The sequence below is a fragment of the Lepidochelys kempii genome, chromosome 2 (assembly GCF_965140285.1).
Source record: "Lepidochelys kempii isolate rLepKem1 chromosome 2, rLepKem1.hap1, whole genome shotgun sequence".
In the NCBI taxonomy this organism is placed as follows: Eukaryota; Metazoa; Chordata; order Testudines; family Cheloniidae; genus Lepidochelys; species Lepidochelys kempii.
The window spans coordinates 210,883,709-210,907,495 of NC_136381.1; the positions used below are offsets into that span (position 1 = coordinate 210,883,709).

General features: G+C 41.1%; 1 protein-coding gene across 3 annotated transcripts in view; it reads left to right on the forward strand.

The window, feature by feature from the left end:
• RAPGEF5 (Rap guanine nucleotide exchange factor 5) overlaps window positions 1-23,787 on the forward strand; it is a 219,318-nt gene that overhangs the window by 117,606 nt on the left and 77,925 nt on the right. For 2 of the 3 annotated variants that reach the window (XM_073333740.2, XM_073333742.2), the window contains exons 10-11: window positions 14,030-14,148; window positions 14,528-14,616. In XM_073333740.2, the coding sequence (XP_073189841.1) occupies window positions 14,030-14,148; window positions 14,528-14,616 (208 nt within the window). The remainder of the gene's footprint in view (window positions 1-14,029; window positions 14,149-14,527; window positions 14,617-23,787) is intronic. The other variant, XM_073333743.1, reaches the window with a different exon arrangement.

The following is a 23,787-nucleotide window of genomic DNA, read 5'->3' on the forward strand; positions in this document are numbered from 1 at the left end:
AAGGGGGAAAAATTCTGTCTTTGGAAAAACTGAAATGGAATCTTCTAAAAAAAAATTCTGGTTCCACCTTTGCAACTCCATGCAAGTTGCCAGGAGAGCATGATTTCCATCAAAATGTTGGCAAAATCAAAATGATCCTGCAATGTTTTGGTTTAGACCAATTGGCATTTTTCAGACAGAAAATATGTTACATTAAATAATTTCTGACCAGCTCTAATGACCACGATGGTAAGTTTGAGAGGGAGACAGTGTAGGAGGAAGTGATTGGAACCCATCCCTTTCTTTTGCAGCACAAATCTATCCTTCTGCATCTCAGACTTATTTCCATGTGAAAATTGCACGTGCTCAAGGTCTTCAAGCACCTTCTTACTTCAGAAGCTTTATGATAACAGTGGCACACAGACAGCCACTAGGGGCTGATGGAGAACTGCATGAACTCTGCCCTTGCATCTGTTCTCCTCCTAAATGCCAAAATCAGCTCTTTCACTTTTAGTCGGGTTAAGAAGTAAGAGTCCCCTATGTTGACCTTGCTGAGCACATTGCCAAGCTATCAGGCTGCATCTACTAATAACAATTAAGTCTATGATGCATGGGAAGGGGAGAAAGAAGAAAATGCCTATTCTTCTATTTTCATAAATAGCTATTATTCATTACCCAACAAAGAGTTGTGTGGGGTTAGGGTTGTCATACCACTACTCCTATGTTCCCTCTCATGTAGGCCCCAGTCCAGTAAAATGCTTAAGATTTAAGAGAGGTAGCATTGCCTAGGAGATGGGGCAAGACCAACCCTGAGATTCAGGAGATCTGGTTATATTCGCAGTATTGCCTGCCTCTGACCTCCTGTGTGATGTTGAGGAAGTTTAGTGCCTAGCACAGTGAAGCACCAGTCTTCCTTAGGGCCCTTTGGCACTAGTGTAGTACACTTATGAATAACAATAAGCATACGTTTATACAGTAGTCTCTTTGAAAGCAATTGGGCTAATTGTGCTTAAAGTTATATGTGCAAGCACGTGCTGGACTGTGGTCTAATGGCACCATTCAGCAATCTTTACTCATGCTGAGTAGTACTTACCCGTGAGTAGTCCCAACAAGTACCCATGAGTAGTTCCAACAAGATATCAATAGGATACTTAAGTAAGAAAGATACTACTCAACATGAATGTAAGGATAGCAGAGCTGGTCCCATGATCTGCATGTAAGGAAGTAGTATGCCTTGATGTGTTGTCTGTCGAGGGGGTTTCCCTAATACACATTGTCTCTCAGCTCTGTTTTGCCAGCATCATTCTTTTGACCTGTCTACAATGGCAGCCTTGTTATTCATGTGTTCTTTATGACAAGGTAACTAAGGGGATAATAACATCAGCAATTTTTATAAAAAGTGCATAGTGTACATTATTTTATTTGACTTACAAAATGCTTCTTGGCGGTAGAATATTTTGATAATATTTTAAATAAGAATTTTGTTTTTGTTTTACCACCATTTTATGAATGCTGATATCCACAGTCGTCAAGTTTTGCTCTGCAGAATGTGGGCTTCCTGCTTTAGATCTTCCAGATATGTGTCTGAGCATTAAACTGCAGTGAAGCTGTTCGTATTGTCTTTGAGTTCATTTTGATGGCAGCATTTGTCGTTGCACAATTTCATCGTTCTATGGTTTGTTCAGTAGTCTTTAAGAATGGTCAGATATCAAAACTAATTCACTTTATAAGCCAGCCACATTTCCATTTTTCTTTGTTTTGGGGGGTTAATGTGAGTTCAGAGGTAGATTTACCAATTGATTATGACTGGAAACAAGCTAGTACTGTACAATCCAAAAGAAAGATAGAGTTATAATTAAATGTTGGTATATAGTAGGTAACATAATAAGGAATGAAAAGATGCAGATTTTTGTTCTCCTTTGGCCACCCCCTTCTATGGTTGCATTTTGTGTGTGTGTTTTATTAAATATTGTATGAACAATGTTTTGGGTGATTCTGCATCGACAGATTTTTGTTTTTATTTGAAATTTGGGACAGTGGATATTTGTCTAATTGACTCACGCAAATGCGAGAAAGTCCTGTTCGAATAAAAATTTCATGCTTATGATATTTTGAGACGAAGCAGAATAGTGGCCATTTTTGAAATTTTTCTTTATGAAAGTGGGAGCTGGTAGGAAAATGTGCTCCATGGTTGTTGATAACCCATAGGCCAGAGTATTTAGCAATTTCATAGATTATACAGCCAGAAGGGGCATCTGTGATCATCTAATCTGATCTCCTGCACAATGCTGGCCATAGAACTTCCGTGAATTAATTCTTATTTGAACTAGAACATATCTTTTAGAAAAGCATCCAATCATGATTTACAAATTGCTCATGATCGAGAATCCTCCACAACCTTTGATAAACTGTTCTAATGGTTAATCACCCTCCCTGTTAAAAATGCGTGTCTTATTTCCAATCTGAATTCATCTTTAGAGCCCTGCAAATCCGCGGATATCCACTTCATATCTGCGTACCATTTTTGCAGGTAATGGATCGGATACAGATACAACCACGTAGGGCTCTACTCACTTTCAGTGCCTGGCCTGTGGCATCTGATTTGGGCAGCCCTGGGGCCGCAGCACGCTCAGGGCTGGCAGCCAGTGGCTGGGGCTAGGTGGCAGGACAGAGTCGGGACTATCCAGCACCAGCTCACCATGCCACTTCCTGTACAGCACCTCGGGCAGTGCCAACGTCCCCACCATGGCCCGGCAGCATTGGCTGCACTCCTGGCCCGCTGGCTCCTGGGCAGCAGAGCCTGCCCCCGGCCATGGGCATTGGAGCAGGCGGGACCCTGGTGCCCCACCCCTCTGCCCCACTGTGGTGCAATACGCACTGCTGCTGCTATTGCTCATGAGCCCACAGGAGCAGCATGCAATGCCTCTTTCCCCCACCCGCGTTGTCTCTTCTCCTCGAGACCCTGCCCCCACACCACCCCTTACCCCGAGTCCCCACCTTCAGGCTGCCTCTTCCCTGCAAGACCCCACCACCTCTCGCTCATCTCCATTCCCTTCCCCTCCCCCTCCCCCCGCCCCCGCATCGCTAGTCTTTGTGACACGGCTTCCTGGTGCGGATGCTGATACACACAAAAGATGGCTAGCGGATCGCAGGTCGGATCGCCGGTCGATTGTGGTGGATGTGGATCGGATGCAGATCTACATTTTTGTATCTGCACAGGGCTGTATTCATCTACTTCTTCTTCAAGCCATTGAATTTTGTTACACCTTTCTCTGCTAGATTCAAGATGTTTATTATCATCAAATTTTTGTTCTCCATGTAGGTACTTATAAACTGTGATCAAGTCACTCCTTAACCTTCTCTTTGTTAAGCTAAATACATTCAGCTCCTTGAGTTTATCACAAAATGTTTTCTAATCCTTTAATTTTTCTTCTGGCTCTTCTCTGATCCCTTTAACAATTTATCCACATCCTTCTTGAATTGTGAACGCCGGAGCTGGCCAAGTGCATTCTAGCAGCAGCCACTCCCGTGCCAAAGACAGAGGTAGGATACCAGCCCTACTACTATATTTTCTACATTCAAGGATTATATTAGCCCTTTGAGCCACAGCATTACACTGGAATCTCATATTTAGGTGATTCTCTATCCTGACCCCCAAGTCTGTTTGAGTCACTAGTTTCCAGGATAAAGTCCACCATCCAGTAAATATGACCTTAATTCTTTGTTCCTAGATGTATCACTTTACATTTAGGTATATTAAAATACATTAGCTTGCACTCAGTTTACCAAGTGATCCAGATCGCTCTGTATCAGTGACCTGTCCTCCTTGCATTGGATTGGATAAGCTATACCAATGATTCTTGAATATATTATTCTCAATGTAATGCAAGTAAATCAAGTTTGTCTGTTGTGACTTTGATATGCGTTGGAACTCCATGAAACAACATACCTGAGATGGATTTTTCCAAGATTTTATATCCTTGTTCCACTTTAATTTTTGGTAAATTCCTTTCCACTTTCTTCATAAATAAAGTGGAAGATTCCGATAAAGTATCTAGTCATTTGGGTAATTCCAAATGATTATTTTTGCTGCCTTGAAATCTACTACTGTGTCTTCAGAGTAATGTATTCCAATGCAAAAGTTAATGAAGTGACGACCATCTTTAGTCTGTGGTGAATCTTGTTTAAAAGAGATTCCCTTCTGGGATTATCTTTTGGTGTGGGAATAGTAAAATATATATTTACTTTCTTTTGGGTGTGTGTGTGTGTGTGTGTGCGCAACCTTTATACTAAGTGGTGCGCGTGTGAGGTTGCCCAATACTTTCCATTATAAGACCCTGATTTCAGCTGCTGATAACTTTGCTGAACTTTAACCAGTTGGGCTGAAATTTTTCATCCTTGGTGTCTGCCTCAGGTTAACTATTTAATTTCAGCTGAAACTGTTCAGCCATTTCTGAGAATGAGGTTAGAGAAAAATATTTTGTTTTGCCATATTAAAAATTTTTGATGATCTTTTCTTTGAGAAGCTCTAGGGGGCCACGTGACTCGAAGCAGGGGAGTGGCCTTCATATCAGGGATGTGTCTTTTGCCATCCTTGTGATGATCTTCCCAAATGTGGCCAAGTGATGAGCCTTTGAAAAATTGCAGCTTGCACATGCTCAGTCGAGACTTATTAGAGCAGACTTATTTCATCAGGCCCACCTTCTTTGTGTCTGTAGTTGTTTATGCCCCTCCATAAGTACCTATACCAACACCCAGCTTTGAAGGCAGAGCGGAGAACAGCAGCTGCTGGCTGGGTGCCCAGCTCTGAAGGCAGCGCCACCCCAGCAGCAACACCGAAGTAAGGGTGGCAATGTGAAAAGTGAGATTCATCAATATCACTGTTCACAGCAGACTTAGCACCCCATTGCCACCCTGGGGCTGACAGCCAGAGCCCCGCCACCTTCAGGTGAGGAATTGAGGGACAAGAGTGGAAGGAGAGCCCGAGCCCGGCCTGCCTTCTATTGAGGGATTGGGGGGTGGGGGCGGGTAGAAGGAGCGCCTGAGCCTGGGCATCAGGGCTCCGGCTGTCCCCTTTATCCTGCCTCCTGGGTGTGCATGGCCCTTCTGCATGAGCCCCAGTCATCCAGGGCTGACAGTCAGAGCTCTTAATAAATAAATAAAGCACACAGTTCGCCCCTCCCTTGACACATTCCCACACCTCCCTTGGGAAGTGTCCCCTATCGTTTAAGAACTGCTGTGCTAGAGCTGCTCACGTGAAATCTGAAGAGTCTGTAAGCGGTGAAGGTGCTGTAGCCTGGCGAAGAGCAGGTCTTTCCCTGATATTGCGACTCTGGACTGCTGTGGACCAGCCTGGGGTCTGAAAATAAGAGTAGTGAGACTGTCTTTCCTATATTCTCAATGCCCTACACATGCAACCTTCATTCTGTCATTTCCTATCTTTCCAATGCTCGCTTTGTAATCTTATGTTCTGGTGTTAGTAGAAATGATGCTGTCCAGCACATAAATATGCCTCTTCAGTTAGGAAAGATTCTCTGAAGTGGAGCCTCACACAGAGAGTTCCACCCTCACCACTCCCCCCTGGTGCAACCTTTCTTATCTATCTGAACACATTCTATACCATTCTAGAGTATTTATTTATTTTTTTTACAAGGGCTTGTCCATCTTCCAGTGCCATATGCCACACCAACAGTTTCAACTCTTAGGCCTAAATCGTTAGCTCAGCTCAAAGCTTAAGTAAATGGGGTTTGTGCAGTGGTACTCCATAGGACCTTGGAGGACAGAATCCTCTTCAAAACACAGAGCAGAAACAGTGCTTTCACTGTAGGTAGTCTCTGCAACTACTGCACACCACTCCCAACAGATCCAGGTCATCATAGACCCACCAGCCATGCTTGTTCCCCTTTTCCACCTCCTCATATCTCCCCACCTTGTGCTGCCGTAGAAGGAGCTCTTTTGGAGCTTAGCTTATGGTGTGGAATGAGTACTGATACCTGCATAGGCTCACGTCATTCCCAGCGTATCCATGTTCCCTTACCACTCAAGGAAATGTACTGGCACCAGCATCAAAAGATGTGAAGACAGAAGTGATCAGCATTATCTGGTTGTGCTGAGTCAGTTTTACCAAATTAAGCTGTAAAAACAAAAGGTTCTTGCCCTTTTTTAATGTGTGTGATTTAGAAGGAGATAGTCTGTGTGAAGTTTTGCTTCATTACATGTTGACCAAACGGAATTCTTTTTACCTGTATTCAGAATCTCTGCTCGGGAATGAGGAAGTCTGAATGCAGACTTGTATTTTGAGTGCTCCATTTAATAGGATCCTGTTATTCAGGCCGTTTCCTAACTATGGGCTGTCTTCTCCTACTTAAAATCAGTGGTGTGGGATTTCCTCTGAAACTGGTCTCTTGGCTGGTTATCCGTAGGATCTGGTCTCCTTGGAGAACACAGTTTGAGGAGATGATGGGGAAGGAGTGTTCTTTTATTGGAAAGTATATATTATTAAATTATGATGAAACTAGCACCTAGATACTGCAATGTTGGTGCTTTAGAAAAGGGTGAAATAAATACATTCTTTGAAACCAATGGAGGCATCCTGTCTCATAGAGGAATGATGGTACATCTCTGCAAATCACACATTAATTTCTATTCAGCTGTTCAAATAGAGCAAAATTCTGATTACATTTGTTCCATTATGGAGAATGTACTGTTTTTCCTTTCATGCTAGAATAGGACTGCCTAGAGTTTTGGGGATGAAGAGACTTCAGAAACTTCCAGGCTCCCTAACTGCCCACCACAATATGTTCCCCTTATTCTCCCAAGCCAAGCTTGCTTCCTCCCCAAAATTTGTTCCCTAATCATTTTTCTCTTTTTTTATTTCCCCCTTCATTACTTCTTCCCCATTGACCTTCCCTTTTGTGAAACTATGTAGATTTGTTTACAGCTGCTTAAGGTGCACCTTCTGCCAGTCAGTGAAGCTCTCTTCTAAAACTGACTGCTTTGGTGTGAGCATTGTTTACGCCTCTAATGCCACTTGGTACTGTTCTTCAGCGCTGGTTGTGAATGCCTATCGTTGTTGTTCCTGTCTTCACATTCTGCAAGCCAAGGAAGATGGTGGATTTGGGTCACAGACTCTGTTGCTGGACTCAGTTTGGTGGTGGCAGTGGCTCTGGAAGAGAGTGAACAGCACTTGTAACCCCTGGAGATAGGAGCAGGAATGAGCCCAAACTGGATCCATGCCTCAAACCAAACCCACCTGATCTTTGGGGAATTCAGATTAAATGGAACCTGTATCCAAACTAATCTTGGTTTGGGAAAACCAACACCCTACAGATGAGTCTTTGTAAGACCAAACCTGCCTCTGCCTTTTGAAATGGAGCTGATTCAAAGCTGGAACTATTTATCCAAAAATCTTCTCCACTCCAATCCCCCCCCCCTTGTGAAACTTTGTGGGGGTGGATTTAAAATGAAATTCAAAACATTCCTTTGCAAAAAAATAACCAAACCAAACTTTTGATGCTTTGTGAAACCAAAGCCTCCCTAATTTGGATGTTTCTAATATGGAGGAGGTGAGTAGTTCTCTCTGCACATTGGTTCCTTATAAAAATTTTAATGAAAAGCCAAAACTGTCCTAGGAGGACAGAGTGACTGGGTTTCGCTAAGGCACATGGCCTTGGGAAATAATCTTGTTTGTTTCCATTCTCCATGAATTTGACTGGAGGTTGGATTGTGCCAGTACCATGTCAAATTCCTGGTAATACAGAGAAATCAATGTGGAAATGTTTGCAACACTGAAACCTGCACCTCTTCTGTTGTTGTTTTTCATCACTGTAATTTGTGCTTGAATCTCCTTAGTCATTCACATAGCTAACAGGGTCATATCCCTAGTTATGTGAAGAGACCTACACAACTTAAGACCAGCTAAGTAGGGAGTTCCATTTGTCTAGTTACGTTACATACATAAATATTTTAGGACTCCAGAGTTACTGACAGGCTGAAAATAAATGGTAGTATTGTTTAATTAGGGCTGTTAAGTGAGTAAAAAAAAATAATTAATTGCGCAATTAAACAATAATAGAATACCACTTATTTAAATGTTTTTTGGATGTTTTCTACATTTTCAAATACATGGATTTCAATTACAACACAGAATACAAAGTGTACAGTGCTCACTTTATATTTTTATTACAAATATTTTCACTGTAAAAAACAAAAGAAATATTTTTCAATTCACCTCATACAAGTACTGTAGTGCAATCTCTTTATCATGAAAGTTGAACTTACAAATGTAGAATGCAAAAAGAAAAGGACTTGTGGCACCTTAGAGACTAACAAATTTATTTGAGCATAAGCTTTTGTGAGGTACAGCTCACTTCATTGGATGTAGAATGATGTACCAAAAAAACCTGCATTCAAAAATAAAACAATGTAAAGCTTTAGAGCTTACAAGTCCACTCAGTCCTACTTCTTGTTCAGCCAGTTGCTCAGCCAAACAAGTTTGTTTACATTTGCAGAAGATAATGCTGCCTGCTTCTTGTTTACAATGTCACCTGAAAGTGAGAACAGGCATTTGCATGGCACTATTGTAGCCGGCGTCGCAAGATATATACATGCCAGATCTGCTAAAGGTTCATATGTCCCTTGATGCTTCAACCACCATTCCAGAGGACATGTGTTCATGCTGATGACAGGTTCTGCTCAATAATGATCCAAAGCAGTGTAGACTGATGCGTGTTCATTTTCATCATCTGAGTCAGATGCCACCAGCAGAAGGTTGATTTTCTTTTTTGGTGGTTGTGTTCTGTAGTTTCTGCATCAGAGTGTTTCTCTTTTAAGACTTCTGAAAGCATGCTCCACACCTCATCCCTCTCAGATTTTGGAAGGCACTTCAGATTTTTAAACCTTAAGTCAAGTGCTGTAGCTATCTTTAGAAATTTCACATTGGTATCTTCTTTGCATTTTGTCAAATTTGCAGTGAAAGTGTTCTTAAAATGAACAGCATGTGCTGGGTCATCATCCAAGACAGCTATAACATGAAATATACAGCAGAATGTGGGTAAAACAGAGCAGGAGACATACAATTCTCCCCCAAGGAGTTCAGTCACAAATTTAATTAACACATTATTTTTTAAACAAGCGTCGTCAGCATGGAAGCATGTCCTCTGGAACGATGGCTGAAGCATGAAGAGGCATACAAATCTTTAGCTCAGCTGGCACATAAATATCTTGCGACACCAGCTACAACTGTGCCATGTGAATGCCTGTTCTCACTTTCAGGTGACACTGTAATTAAGAAGTGGGCAGCATTGTCTCCCATAAATGTAAACAAACTTGTTTCTCTTAGCGATTAACTGAATAAGAAGTAGGAATGAGTGGACTTGTAGGTTCTAAAGTTTTACACTGTTTTGTTTTTGAGTGCAGTTACGTAACAAAAAAAATACATTTGTAAATCACACTTTCACGATGAAGAGGTTGCACTACAGTACTTGTATGAGGTGAACTGAAAAATACTATTTTATCATTTTTACAGTGCAAATATTGGTAATAAAATAATATAAAGTGAGCACTGTACACTTTGTATTCTGTGTTGTAATTGAAATCGATATATTTGAAAATGTAGAAAAACCAAAAATATTTAATAAATTTCAATTTGTATTCTGTTGTTTAACAGTGCAATTAATCGTGATTAATTTTTTTGTTAATTGTGTGAGTTAACCGTGATTAATCGACAGCCCTAGTTTTAATTAAATCACAGTGCAGACAATATGACTTATTTCAGTAGAAGACAAATAGATTCTGTTAGTGGAAAATTGACTATAATATTGGTCAAAAGAGCTGTCAGGTCAAGTAGTTCTTATTGTTTATTTGAAACTCCTGACCATAAGTAGCTTGCATGTAGGAGTGATATAATAAGGCAGGTGTGCTGTACTTGGATTCCAAGAGGCAATTACTTAAAAAGCACAGCAAACGTGGAGTATAATAGTTAGTTAGTACTTGCACAGTGCAATTGTAAGGCCGACAGACCCTGGTCATCATGGTGCAAGATCGAACCAGGGACCTCTAGAGCTTAGTGTGTGAGCCTCTATAGCATGAGTTAAAAGCCGACTGGCTGTTAGCTACGGGCTGTAGAGCAGACTCATTTTATCTCTCTCTCTAGTGGTCTTGGTGCCACTAGATGGGACAGAACACCACACCCAGGAGGAATGTCGGTTACACTATGCAAACACAAACAAATTAATCCTCAGTACCCATGTAAGTAAGTAAGATGCATCCACAGGGAAACAGAGAAACATGGAATCCGGGTAAGTGACTTTCCCAAGGCCACACATTGATTCAACGGCACATCCAGATTACAGTTTAGGAGCTCCTCACTCTTCATTCTGTGGTCTATCCTCTGGGCCATGCTTCCTTTACAAAAGCACAAAACCAAACAAACCCTGAAACCAGCTATTACTCAGTTATTTTTTCCCTTGCTCTAGGGTGAAGTGAATGTCAAATAAACAAAACCCAAAATCCTGTGAATGGAGCTTGAAGCTGGGAAGCCCTGAGTTTTAGGGCTTGTCTACACTTAGTGCTGCTTCTCCCGTCCGCATAGGTATTCCATCTTCCTGAGAGCTCGTAGCTATGTCGAGGGGAGAAGCCCTCCTGTTGACACAGCACTGTCTACACCAAGGGTTAGGTCCATATAACTGTCGCTCAGGGCTGTGGATTTTCCACATCCCTGAGCGACGTAGTTATACCGATTATAAGTTTGTAGTGTAGGCCAGGGCTTAGTTCTGACTCTGCTGATGACTTGCAGTGTGACTCTGGGCAGCCTCTTTGCCTCAGTTTCACTACTAATAAAATGGGGATAATAATACAGACCTGCCTAGCTCACAAAGGTATAGTACAGATTAGTTAGACAATGCCTGTACATTGTTTTGAAAAAGAAGTGATAAGTGTTTTGTTAAATATCTTGAATATGAAAACTTAAAATGACTATTAACAGAAATAGATCTTGACTCACACCATTGAATTCTACGGGCCATAGTCTTGCTAATGGCTCTGCCCTCCGTTTTGAATACTTTATGTTCTCTGTCCTCCATGTTCTGTTCTCCACATGGATGTAGGAAGGGCAACCTGATGGTGGCCCTGGTTGTTTTCTTCCAACATGCATTAATTATCTCCTGGACCATACAAGATTCTAATAGGAGAAACATTCTTTCATCTTTATATAATTTCAAATGAATATCTTTTAGTCTTGAAAACACAAATACTTGAATCCCTGGGATATGTATAGGTCCTTTCTTCATGTGATTTTATTTATTTTATATATAAACTGAGTCCTGAATGAATACGTTCTGCGAAGCCCATACTTGGCCCCGTGGTCATTCTATACTTTGAAATAAATACGCAAAGAAGACAGAAAGGAAGAACCTTGTTAAAACTGTACTATCTGGGTACAATGCAGTTAATTTACATACTCTTATCCAAGTAGTTAATGAAAATTTGAAACATTTGTTTATTTTGATATTGGAAATGCTTTGTGTTTAGCAGGGTTTCAAATTGGAAACTATATCTTCCCAGGATAAGATATTGTTAGTGTCCTGTCAGTATGATATAGCTCTGCCTCCACCACTGCCCACTAGTGTTCTGCACAAAATGTACATGTATTTAATATACACTGACACACACTACAAACCCATTTCCATATATATGTGTGTCGATGGTCCACTGATGTTAATAATGCCTTACGTCATGTACATGCCCAATATGTATTACACCTCAGAATATCGGTGGATTCAGGGGAAATGAGGATCAGGATTAGAGGATGCCTGAGAGAGAGTTTAGTGTGTATAAACCTGTATTTTGATTAATTGTTTTTATGCTATTTTCTCTCTTTATTCTCCTTTCATTGCAGCTCTGTAAATGTGTAGGCAACAAAAACCACGTCTGGTGAAATAAAAGATTACAGTTATGCATCAGTATTCCTGTAATGTGGCTCCTCACTAATGCCCCTCGGGAGGGTTGCAATGAATACCTGACATTAATTGGTTCAGTACTAGTATGTCTGACCTTGAAGAAATTTAATAGGTCAATTCTTCGTGGTGTTTACTAATACAGAAATCTTCTTAGACGGGAAGCTCTTCGGGGCAGGGATTATGTCTTCATATGTGCAGGATCAGAGCCTGTGAGTGCTACCACAAAATAAATATTAAATAATAAGGAAATACAAGGCTAATCATAAAGCTGCACTGCTGTACGGTATCACAAACAATGTTGCTTTCGGTAAATCTTTCATATCTTGGGATTCTCCATCAACTGGTAGATGGGAGGGCGGGGGTGGGAGGTTGCAGGGACAGAAGGAGGCGTGAGGAGAGGTACTGAGACAGGGGAGGAGTGGGTAGCCGGCTCCAGGCTCGGAAGAAGGTTCCAACTGCTCCCAGGCAGGCCCATTTCAGCCCTTTCAGGTCCTGCTTCCTTGTCCCCGACCTGTTTCTGAGTCCTGCAGTGGCCACTCCAGTTCCTCTGAATCCCGTTCTTGTCTCCGCGCCACCCTCCGTGTCGTGCAGGGGTTTATGTGGGGATAGAGCCCCCACAATATTTCCATTGCATGGGGCACTAGCAACCCCCGCTCCTTCAGACTCCCAGTTCCACTGCTCCTGTGATGGATTATGGATACTGTACAGTTGATACATAAGTCTTAGTTTTACTGCTTCAAAAATAGGCTAAAACATGTGTCTGATTTACTGAACAGTGAGACAAGGTGCGTGAAGTAATATCTTTTATTGGACTAACTTCTGTTGGTCCGAGACACAAACTTTCATGCTACACAGAGCTCTCCTTCAAGTCTGGGAAAGGTATTCCCAGCATCACAGCAAAATGCAAGAAAAGATATTACCTCACCCACCTTGTCTCTCTAATATCCTGGGACTGACATGGCTGCAACTATACTTCATACAACAATTACTGAACAGTGTAATGCCAAACCAAATTACCGTGGAGCATTTTTGATATTTTTTTATAAATTGTCAGAACTGCAGTAGCTGAAATATCAGTTTGCATTTATGTTTCCTGCCTCTCTTTGTGCGGCTTCATGTACTTGTGGCAGGGTCTGCCAGGAGAATCTCACTGTGGTCAGAAACTCTTCATCAGTCACTATGTTTCAATGCACGCTGCTCAGTCAGCAGCGAACCCTCATCTCGTACACTGCACAGTCAGCTTGCTTTAGTTGCTCTGTGCTCTTGGATATAGGCTGCGTGAGCAAAAATGGATGATTGTTCAGCTCCCTCCTGTTTAAGGGAGCCTAGCTGAAGAAAATCAGTGCACTGACCCATAATGTCCAAATCTCAATTTAGCTGAGATTCAAATTATGGATGCTCATGGGGTTTAGTTTCCTGTGTTGTTGTCTTGTTTTTATAATTAAAATGTTGTTGAGAAGGAGGGAGATTTGGATGCAAAGCAGAAATAGAGGCTTAGAAACATATATATGATCTTTGATCTCACTAGTTTTATTGCCTCTATTTAAACACACGAGTAGTTTTACAGCATGTACACTTCGTTTGAGTAGTAAGTTACCTATTGTTAGACTCCTTGAAAGTGTTTGCAATTCTGTGACTATTGTAATCAGTCTTCCAGTTTATTAATTAAACAAATAGTGAAACATGCATTCTTCAAATGGAAGATGAATACATTACTGGTACTGTGAATAACCCTCCAATGCACTGTGCTAAAAACTGTTAACAAAAGTCACAAAGGGGAACCTTTCTTCATTTCAGCTCTCCAACCAGATGTATTAACCCTGTTTCTTAATTTAAATACTTCAGCAAAGGAAACTGCTTTCTCCCTCATTTTCAGCTCTGCTAATATATTTAAAAGGCAAGTGAGAGATCTGCCCAGATGCCTGATGCATTGTGAAGCTTTGGAGTATAAATTATGGACAGAAATTGCAGTCTGTAACAGCTTCCATAGGAAGAAAATGTAGCTCTAATCAGCTACCTCAATTCTTTCCAAATCCCATGAGAATTTACCACTTTCTTTTTCTGTTATTCCCTCCTCCCCCTCCAAATTAAAGCAGAATGATGAAGTGTCTACTATTGAAGTGAAGGAACAAGACCAAGATGTTCTGGTGCTTAGAAAAGTGTCGTCACATAGCCCAGCCCCCACATCAGGGAGTGCCGAGAATGATTGGAGGTAAGAGTTTTTTCCTTGGGCGCTCAGAGAGAGAGAGAGAGAGAGAGAGAGAGACACGAACACACAAGCTGACTGCAGAGCTTTCAGCAGCCAGATGGACTCAGTTACCAGCAAGAGAAATAAGATGGCAAGATATTGTAGCATTTAGGGAATGTCTTTGTTATTAACTCTACATTATGGGAAGTTCCAGGGTGAGGATCTTTGACCCTCATTTAAACAGGAAGGATTCTGCTGCCTTTCTAGGCAGGGAGCTTCCCTTGCCTACATTTGATGTGCCTTATTTTAAATATATTGATGAAGAAGATGAGGAAGATGAATGGAGTAGCCGCTCACAGTCTTCAATTGAGGATGACTCTGTGGACTCTCTGCTTTCTGATAGATATGTGGTGGTATCGGGGACTCCAGAGAAGATTTTGGAGCACCTTCTGAATGACTTGCACCTGGAAGCAGTCCAAGACAAAGAGACAGGTAAGGTACAGATTGTATTCTGTTCCTAGAAGACAGCTTTCTGTGTCCTCTTTTACTGTTTGTGATACTGTCTGCACATTTGGCTGACAAATTGGCATGTAATAGTGCATATAATGACCTCTGCTGTTAAGGGTTCTAAGTGGTGCATTTAAACTCACATGCTGGATCTGTCAGGTGATATGCTCTGTTTATCAAAAGGAAATCAAATCAAAAGGAAATCAAATCCAGGCTAGTGGGGTTTTATTTTGGTTTTGTTCCCTCTGAAATTCTCACTAGTCCTTGTTGAAAGCCAGCTGACTAATGTCACTGCCTTGGTACCGGATGTCAAATATAAGGAGGAAATGTGAATGCAAATAGAATGTGTTGAACTGGGGCGCACAGCCTTTGGGCAGAAGTATCAACAATTAATGAAACTATTCAGCAGCTACATGCTTCACAGCAACTTCGGCTTTTTTCATAAATGGCTTTACGTTGTTGCCTACATTGCACAAGCTGCAGTGTCTATTATACAGTATTCGTGTCTCTTCAACCAGAGACTGTAATTCTTTGTAGCCTGCAGCTATTATTATATTGATCAGACAACTTGATGCACAGTTTATGTAGCAGTTCAATCTTCTAACTAAATACAAATTTTGCCACCATCAAAGTACATTAGGTGTATCTAATGCTTCTTAAAAAGTTGTACAAACTTCCTTCAAAGCACAAGATATAGTATATAAGAGAATGTAGTACTTGTGTGTCTTCAGCTAGAGATTGTAATTTGTTCCAGTTTGGAGCAAATTATTATATTGATCAGGCTACTTGACATGTAGTGTATTTTTCAGCTTGATCTCCTGGCTAAATGCACAGTTTTCTGTCACCCGAGCTCCTTTGGTAGTTTATCAGGAGTGCCTACAACCTGAAATCTATTTACAGTTTTAGTGAATGTAGTTATGCTGGTGAAGTGCTGCTCTTTGAAGTCTTTAAACTACGATTTGAGGACTTCAATAGCACAGATATAGGTGTGAGGTTTTTTGCAGGAGTGGTGGGTGAAATTCTGTGGCCTGCGTTGTGCAGGAGGTCAGACTAGATGATCATAATGGTCCCTTCTGACCTAAATATCTATAAGTGTCAGCACAAAATCAACCTTCAGAGTTTCAAAATGCTGCTGAAGGGCTGTGAAATGTAGCTGGCTGGAAATGGAGTTGGTATTTTTTATTGTTCCCAATGGAGTTAAACTGCACATTCTCGATGCTTGTGTATATGCCCTACTACAAATGAGATTACTAAGAACAAACATGATTAAAAGGATTAAAGTGACTAAAAGTATAAATAACATCTGTGACTCCCATAGGAATCTTAGTGTCAGGTTCTCAGAGCAAGTCAGTAGTTTATTGTTGGACACAATGTATTTTCTTACCAATGATGCATAATTTACCCAAAGAATAATCCAAAAGAAATGCAAACTGTCTGATTATTATGATGTTCCCGGTGCTGCTTCTGTCTGCCTAGAGATTAATATATTGTGCAGAGAAAGCACCACTGTCTGATTGTTCTGCTTCCTTAGGTATAATCATAATAGTGCTGTGTATAAATGTACTTGCACCAATTCTCAGGCTGAATTACAGAATTGGTTCATGAAAGGATATTCCTGGCAGAGTAATTCAGATCAGGGAAAAGTTCACTTATGCATATTAGCATATGTAGATTTGGGGAGATTAACTGGCCACTCCTATAAACTGCTATTAGTTTTGTTCATAACCTCATAATCCTACTAGAGAATGTTGAGGTCTTTAGTAATGTTCTGCATTATTTTTTAAGTGTAAAGAATTGCTGGCGTGTCTAAATCAGATATCTAGTATATCTTGACTTTTTATTACCTCTGTTTTACCTCCCTGCTTATTTTTTCCCATGGGGGTCCCAACTCAGCTGTTCATTAGCATCTTTTTATTGTTCCAGAGTGTGGATGAAAAATTGCTTTTTAAACTGGCACTAATGCCACTGTTTGACTGGCTGTAAGGAGATGATAATATATCCTTTTAGGTTGAATGTCTCCTCTCTGCAGTGTGGTCAGTAGAAGCTGGGTACTGTTCAGAAACCAAGAATTTAGAGTCTGATGATGGATTCAGATTTCCATAAAAACAATGAAATGGCCAGCCCTAAACCATGACCAGTTTACCTGTAGTTACATGACAACACAGTTGTCTATGTGCTGTTATTGTTTTCCTTTTATTTATACAGTAATATAGGGCTTATCTTTAAAAAATTGAGTTTGGGTGCTACATTTTCAAATGAAGGCACAGTGGAGTCACCTGTCAAAATTCATGCAAGTCCATTGTAGAACCACGTACTTCACACTGGCTGCACAGTAGGTACATGCAAATCTTTGTGGTAGCACCTACAGGACCTATGCGGATGCCTACAGAGCAAAGCCTCAGGCTGTGGGGACTGTTTCAATGCAGTGTAGGCTTCTGGGTGCAGGCTGGAGCCTGAGCTCCAGGACCCTCCCACCTCACAGGGTCCTAGAGTCTGGGATCCAGCCCAAGCCTGGAAGTTTACACTGCAGTGAAATTGCCCTGCAAGCCCGAGTCAGATGGCATGGGCCATCTACGGGTTTCTCATTGCAGTGTAGACTTATCCTCAGTGGACAACAGAGATAGTGGCTTCTCTGTTTGCCTTGAAGCTACTTCTACCGGTTATTAGGGAACACTCTTTTAACCCATTCAACTGACATACATTCAGCAATGACACTGTTATGTTGCAGAGTAATGACGTCCTGAGTAATTTGAACCATTACCTTTGTAAGATGGTACAATTATGCTTTAACTGACAGCAATTGGGTGTATACAGTCCACCTTCCCAGAAAGCTGAAGGCATAGTGATGTGCCCTTTACTTAATATTCTAAGATGGCTTGTAGGTCCCCATTTTTTTTTTTTGAAACCACAAAGAATATTGTTAGGGTTGATGGTTCAGTATGACTGGCTCTTTGGCACTGATCTGTAACTGATGTGAGAGAATTTGCACTCCAGTGGACGTTACAAAATCAGGATAATTTAGTTTTAGAGAGAAAGAGAAAGTAATACACTGCCCTAACATATGTGATCATTTCTTTCTCTAGCACTTGGTCCACAGAGAGGATAAGAGCCTACTATTGCTATCAGCTAACAGTCCTTTACATAGAAATATTTTCTGTTGATATTTTGAGAGACTTTGGAAACTTCCCCCAAAACTCTGTGGGAAACTTGGTAAAGTAAAAGAGCAAAATAAATGACAATTTAGTTTTTATTTTCATGTTCATAGGGAGGAATAAGAGTTTAGCAGAGTTAACATGCACTAGAGCATGTAATATAATAATGTTTTCAGCTGTTGAGAAAAATAAGCTCCAGTATTAACCCTAAAAACCCACAACTTTCCTTCACTTATATAGATTGTGAATGTATGTTTTCTGATCTTTAAAAGCTGGAGAGAAGAAAATAAAATATTATAACAGAATTTTTTTTTAAAAAAATAAAGATTGTAGTAGAATATGTTACAATAGCCAAGATGAGTTGTTTGCAAATAAATTTCAACGCTAGGCTCAAGGTTAAAATTTTACAGGACCTTTAGCCAGTAAATTACTGGTGGTTTTTAAGTTACTGGGTCAGCCGAAGCTACAGAATTAATAGAATAATCTACTTGAGGGGATTTAAACTGAATAAAGCTAGCTAATTTCACAGGCAATACAATTGCAGGGAGAGTATTCCCCCACCCCAGTCACAGAAGTCTACTTGGTACTGCTAGGGGAAAGGAAAAAACGTAGGAAGCCAAAGAATTTTTTTTTTCTTTATAATGTTTAATTTTTCCATCTGAAGCTTTTACACCACTGGTGATCTATTACAGAAGGGGCTCAGTCCTGTGTTCCTTGAGTTTCCATAACTCCCCTTGATGTCTGTGGGAGTTTGGGGTGGACAAGGAAAGCATGATTGTGGACCATAATGACTAAAGACAAGTTATTGTAGTTTGTATAACTAAATGGTAACACTGCATTAAATGTGCATTACTGCTACCATGTTACCTTCATATATACCTTGGCAGTGCAGCTCACCTGTTAATATCCTGATGTTATAAAATATGATGGTATAGCATAATTACTACACCCGATGAAGTTTGAGTGAAGGGGTGGTGCACAACTGCCACGCTTTTTAAAATTGTGCTAAGTACAATGTACTATGATATTCATAAAGGACATGCACTGGTTCCAGACTCTAGAAGTAAAACCCACCATGCAAACTAAATTTCCATAGTGTGGACCCAATTGTCCTATCTGCTTGTGTGACCAGAAAGGATAAAATTCTTATGGACCTGGGCGGGTGGCTGGGAGGGAAAGGCTCAGAAGAGGGCAGTGCCATCTCCACAGCACCATTTACTTGTTTCCCCTGGGCCTGCTGAAGCCCCTCCAACAGGATCTCTGCACGGGCTGGGCTCTTTTGGGGATATAGGCCCAAGCTCAGAGGGCTAGTATTAGGAAAACAGCTGCTGTTCCACCCAACCTTGTCTCCACCATACCTCACCCCAAATCCATGGGTCTTACTCCATAGTGTGGCTCCCTGTGGGGAGTTCTGGGGGCAGTGGCTGAGGATGGAATAAGCCATGCTGCCAAGGAGTTGGAGGGAACTGAGAAGGATTGTAGGGGTTCAACCCCCTTTTGCTTTCCTTGGGGTAGAAGACAAACCCCAACCTCTTGATGGAAAAGTGGAGAAGAAACAGAGTTGCTTAGCTGTCAGATGGTAGGCCCCCTGTACTTTTGGACTTCTGAGAGTCAGATTTCCCAAAGACGAAAACCAACCTACAGTATGTCATTAGGCAATAATAGTACATCATTCCCACCCCCCACCCCCGCCGATTTTTCCCCATTGTAATTAATTTCTTTACCCATACTAACTAATTGCCATCTCTTGCCGTGTTAAGAGGGCAATTGGCAACTTTAGAAGGGCCAGCTCTATAGTTGTGCATTACTGAATTGTACTGTATTTATGCCTTGCTGCAGTAGTATTGTAAATAGCTCACAACAACATTGCATAGACTATTTAAAACGTTAGACCTTAGTCCATCCTGTGCTTTGCTGCATATTGGGCTACCCACATTTGCCATCCTTGCCTATCAACTGCCCTTCTCGCCAAATCTTCCCATTTTATGTTGAGGTGCTTGATGTCGTTCAGAACTGTTTGTTTCCATGTTATTTGCGGTCTTCCTCTCTTTCTTCTTGTGTTTTCTGGCTTCCATTCCAGGGCAGTATTTGGTAAGCGTTCTTTTTCCATTCTCAGCACATGTCCCAGCCACTGATGTCTTCTTTTGTAGATTATTTGTGAGAGGGTGCCTTGTCCAGTCATTTTTCTGACTTCTTCATTAATCTTCCTATCTCTATGTTACTCCCAATATTCTTCTCAGGCATTTGTGGTGGATGCGTCCAGCTTTTGTGTATCTTTCTTGGTCAGTTGCCATGTCTCACTGCTATATGTTGTGATGGTAATAACAATTGCTTTATACACATTCAGTTTTGTCTTGAGGGAGATGTTTTTGAGTCTTCCAAATGCAGCGTTTGCCTTCCTGATTCTTCGTCTCTCAGAACTGGTAAGATCAAGTAGAAGCAATGATTATAATCTAATCAATATGCCATGCCACTTACCTTTCCAAAAAGTAAATATGGATAGTTTTTAAAGAGGGTAGGCCCATGGCACTCCTTAGTTTAAGGGTTTAGGACCTTCCTGAGACACAGGACTGTGGAGCAAAGATACAAGTTGCACTTTTGCACAATCTTTGGACCCCAGATGTTCTTCCTGAGATGGACTATATGGAGTTAAAAGCTCAAATATATCAGTAGGATAAAGTCCATTTATAGCTTTGAAAAATTACAGTGAAGAATTTGGATTTAGTTCATACACCAGCTGCTGGTGCAGAGGAGCAAAGTGGTGGATAGGCAGAATCTCTTCTGCTACCCCCAGCTTAATTCTCATGGCCACATTCTACACTAGCTGCAGGCTACAGATCAGCCCCTTATATAGCCTTATATGCAGTGCATTGCAGTAGTCCAGCCTCTCTGACACACAGACGTGCATTATGTTTCCTGTTCAGTAGAGCAGGTTTGAACATTTTTGACTAAATGAAATTTCAGCTAAATATGCTCTTTCAATAATACATTCCAATATGGAATGAAAACAAATGTCAAAACTTCAGAAGTGGCCACAAAATGGAATTGTCATCCTCTGGGAGGTTCTACTGATGAGTGCAAGGAGGAAGCACCAAATATTGAGCCTTAAGAAAGTAAAACAAAGAATACATGACCAAACTCTGAGGTAAATCAGAAGCGTATGTTTTACCTTCTATGTGCCGCTTGAGGCCTGGTTATCCTCTCTCTGGATCAGTGTAAAACCTGTGTGAGAGGGGTTTGCGGCTCTCTGTACTTTCTTATATTCCCTTAATCCCTTTCCTCCCACTTACTGATACGTAATTTACAACTCCTTATACTTTAGCTCTGAATTTGGCTCCTAAACCAATAATGATGCATTACACATCACATTACACATCCACAATACATACAGTGGATTCAGTGCTATCAATTCTACTTGGGAAAACATATAGTTGCCCCTTTCTTGACTAGCAGCAGATTTGTGGCCTTGCAACTCAGTTTGCTGTTAGAGCAGAAATTGGGAGACACAGCAGAGTAATTCTTGGTGCACTTCTTTATGTGCAGAATTTTCACAAGTCTTGTTCCTTGAATGGAAGAGGTCACAAAGAGGAGCACACTGACAATTCCCTCTTTTAGTGTCCTCAACCAATCTTTGCACCACTGTACTCTACCAAGAGGCAGCTCTCTTGGGCCTCTGTTGTCTTTGACTCTCTCTCCAATCTAACTGCTAAAACAGTGTTGTTTCCCTTTCGTGTCTTATCCTCTGGGCTTTTTACCTGAGAAATCACCTGTCTGAAGCTATTCACCCAGGAGTGCATGGTCTTGAAAAGCAAAGCCTGCTCATTGGTTGTCCTTTTGTGTTGCTCCTGTACAACACAAAGGAACCCTAGGAAGGTTGACGGCCCATTGAGACAAAAAAGGGTGCGTGTACATTAATGACTCACATAACACGTGTGACTTTAGCACCTTTTGCCATAGCTATTTAGTAGGAAGTTGTTTCATATAATAACATAGAGCTTCTTCCTAAGGCCTCCCTGTAATGTTATATAACATGAGAATTGTGCCTTCTTAGAGGTTAATTAGAAAATAAGTTTGTGATTGTGGGAGTGTGGGGAGTTGGAGTTACGTAAATATGCTGAAAACACACAAAACTATATCATGAAATACTTATTCAATGTTTCTTTCAGAGAATACAGCCCATGCACTGTACTCGGGGAATTCCAATGTTTCCAGTATAGTCTGGGTTCAAAGTTGCTATAGTACAATGATTTTCTTGTGAGATTAGCATTTTCTGAGAAATGAAAAAGAGCACATTCATTACCCACCCACAGCATGTGAAGGAAGGACTCGCTCACAGAATAGGGATCGGCACTAAGTTATAGTATGTTCATTAAAAACCTGAAACAAGTCTGTTCTACAAAGATTTTCTATAAACTAAATTTACTCCCCATGCTATTAATTCTCTCCACCCTTTGCTCAGAAATTCCTCATAATGAGGCCGCAGTTCAAACAGTTTTGCCATATATAGAAGCCGAAATCCTGGCCTTTTGTGATTAGGAGCAGTGTTGGTTTTGATTACAGCCAAATTATAATTCACAGTTACTTTAACAGATCTGCATCTTGCAATCTATTTTTACTGATCTGTGATATCTTTGTGGATACTGTACTGCTGCAATTGCTTTCTTTTCCAGCCCTCACTTTAGCCTTTCTACAGTAAGACCTTATGCTGAAACTAACATACAAAGAAGTAAAAAACCCAAAAACAAACCAACAATTTCCCCTCTCTCCCCGCACCCTCCCCTCCCCGCCCATTGCTCACAAATTGGTTTTGTGATTATTGATTAAAATGGAGTTTTAGGTTAATTCTGAATGTGTATCCCCCAAAAGTAACTGCAAAATTTTGAATTGCTCTTCAACACCAAATACCTCTGCTGCAGCACAGTCTGAAACAAGTGTACAAATATAGCATTGCCTACGAAAGCCATACTATGGCTTATGTAAACTGATGCAAGAGAAAAAGACTTTCATTTAAAATGTCCAGCTCGGACGCTGTAGAGTGGTGGCCATAGGGAACGGGTCCTGATCCTCTACCACCTGGCCCCAGCGGAAGCTAGCAGGGCCCGCTGCTATTCTCTAACTTCCACCACTAGCATGCACTTCAGAGCTTATACCAGCTGAGCAACAGTTGTAATAGAGCTGAGCTCCATTATGCACTGTCCCCTGACAAGCCACTTCCTCTCTCTAATTGAGGGGGCAGCTGACGTAGGAAGCAGCAACACAAGCAGATATTCCTCCTACATGGGATAATTCTCCTGTGAAATCTCTAGCCAGTTTAAATTGAAATTCGGCAGATGGTACAGACCAGAGAATTCAGACACTGTGTTTAATTGTGGATGGCTCTAATGAGAGCACTGTTATGAAACTTCAGATGTGTTTGTAAAAAGGAAATATTTGAGCAAGATGCTCTTGGCCCCGTGCAAAAGCTTTATGAATTAGAAGGACGTTGGAAACCTACGTGTGTTCATAATGCATGCTCTAGGAGCAAAGACTTGATCCTCAAGGGGGCTAAGCAGTACTTTGGGGTGTTTAGCATCTCTCAGGAGATGCTATAAGCTGTGCATTTAGGGCCCAGACCTGTACCATTGAAATCAGTATGAGTTTTGCCACTGACTTAAATGAGAGCAGGGTTGAGCTACTTTGATAGTCAGAAAGAGTGCCTTTTGAAATCAGGGAGTCCAAAGCATCACATGCTAAGTGTCATCAACTTTTTTGAGTGTTACTAGTTCTAGCAAAAGGAAAGATTTGGAATAACATCAGCTACTGAAACAAAATACATTGCATGTCTCTTTTTACATTTTTTTTTTTTTTAGACAAGGTGGAAAAATAGCTGCTCGACTTGCGACTGAGACAGCAGCTCCAATAGCAGTCAGTGGAGTCGCACTGAAATCATAAGATGACCCTCTCTCAGTTCAGAAATATCTGTCACATCTTTCCAAAGTAAACTCAGTATCCTGTCTCTGCAGTT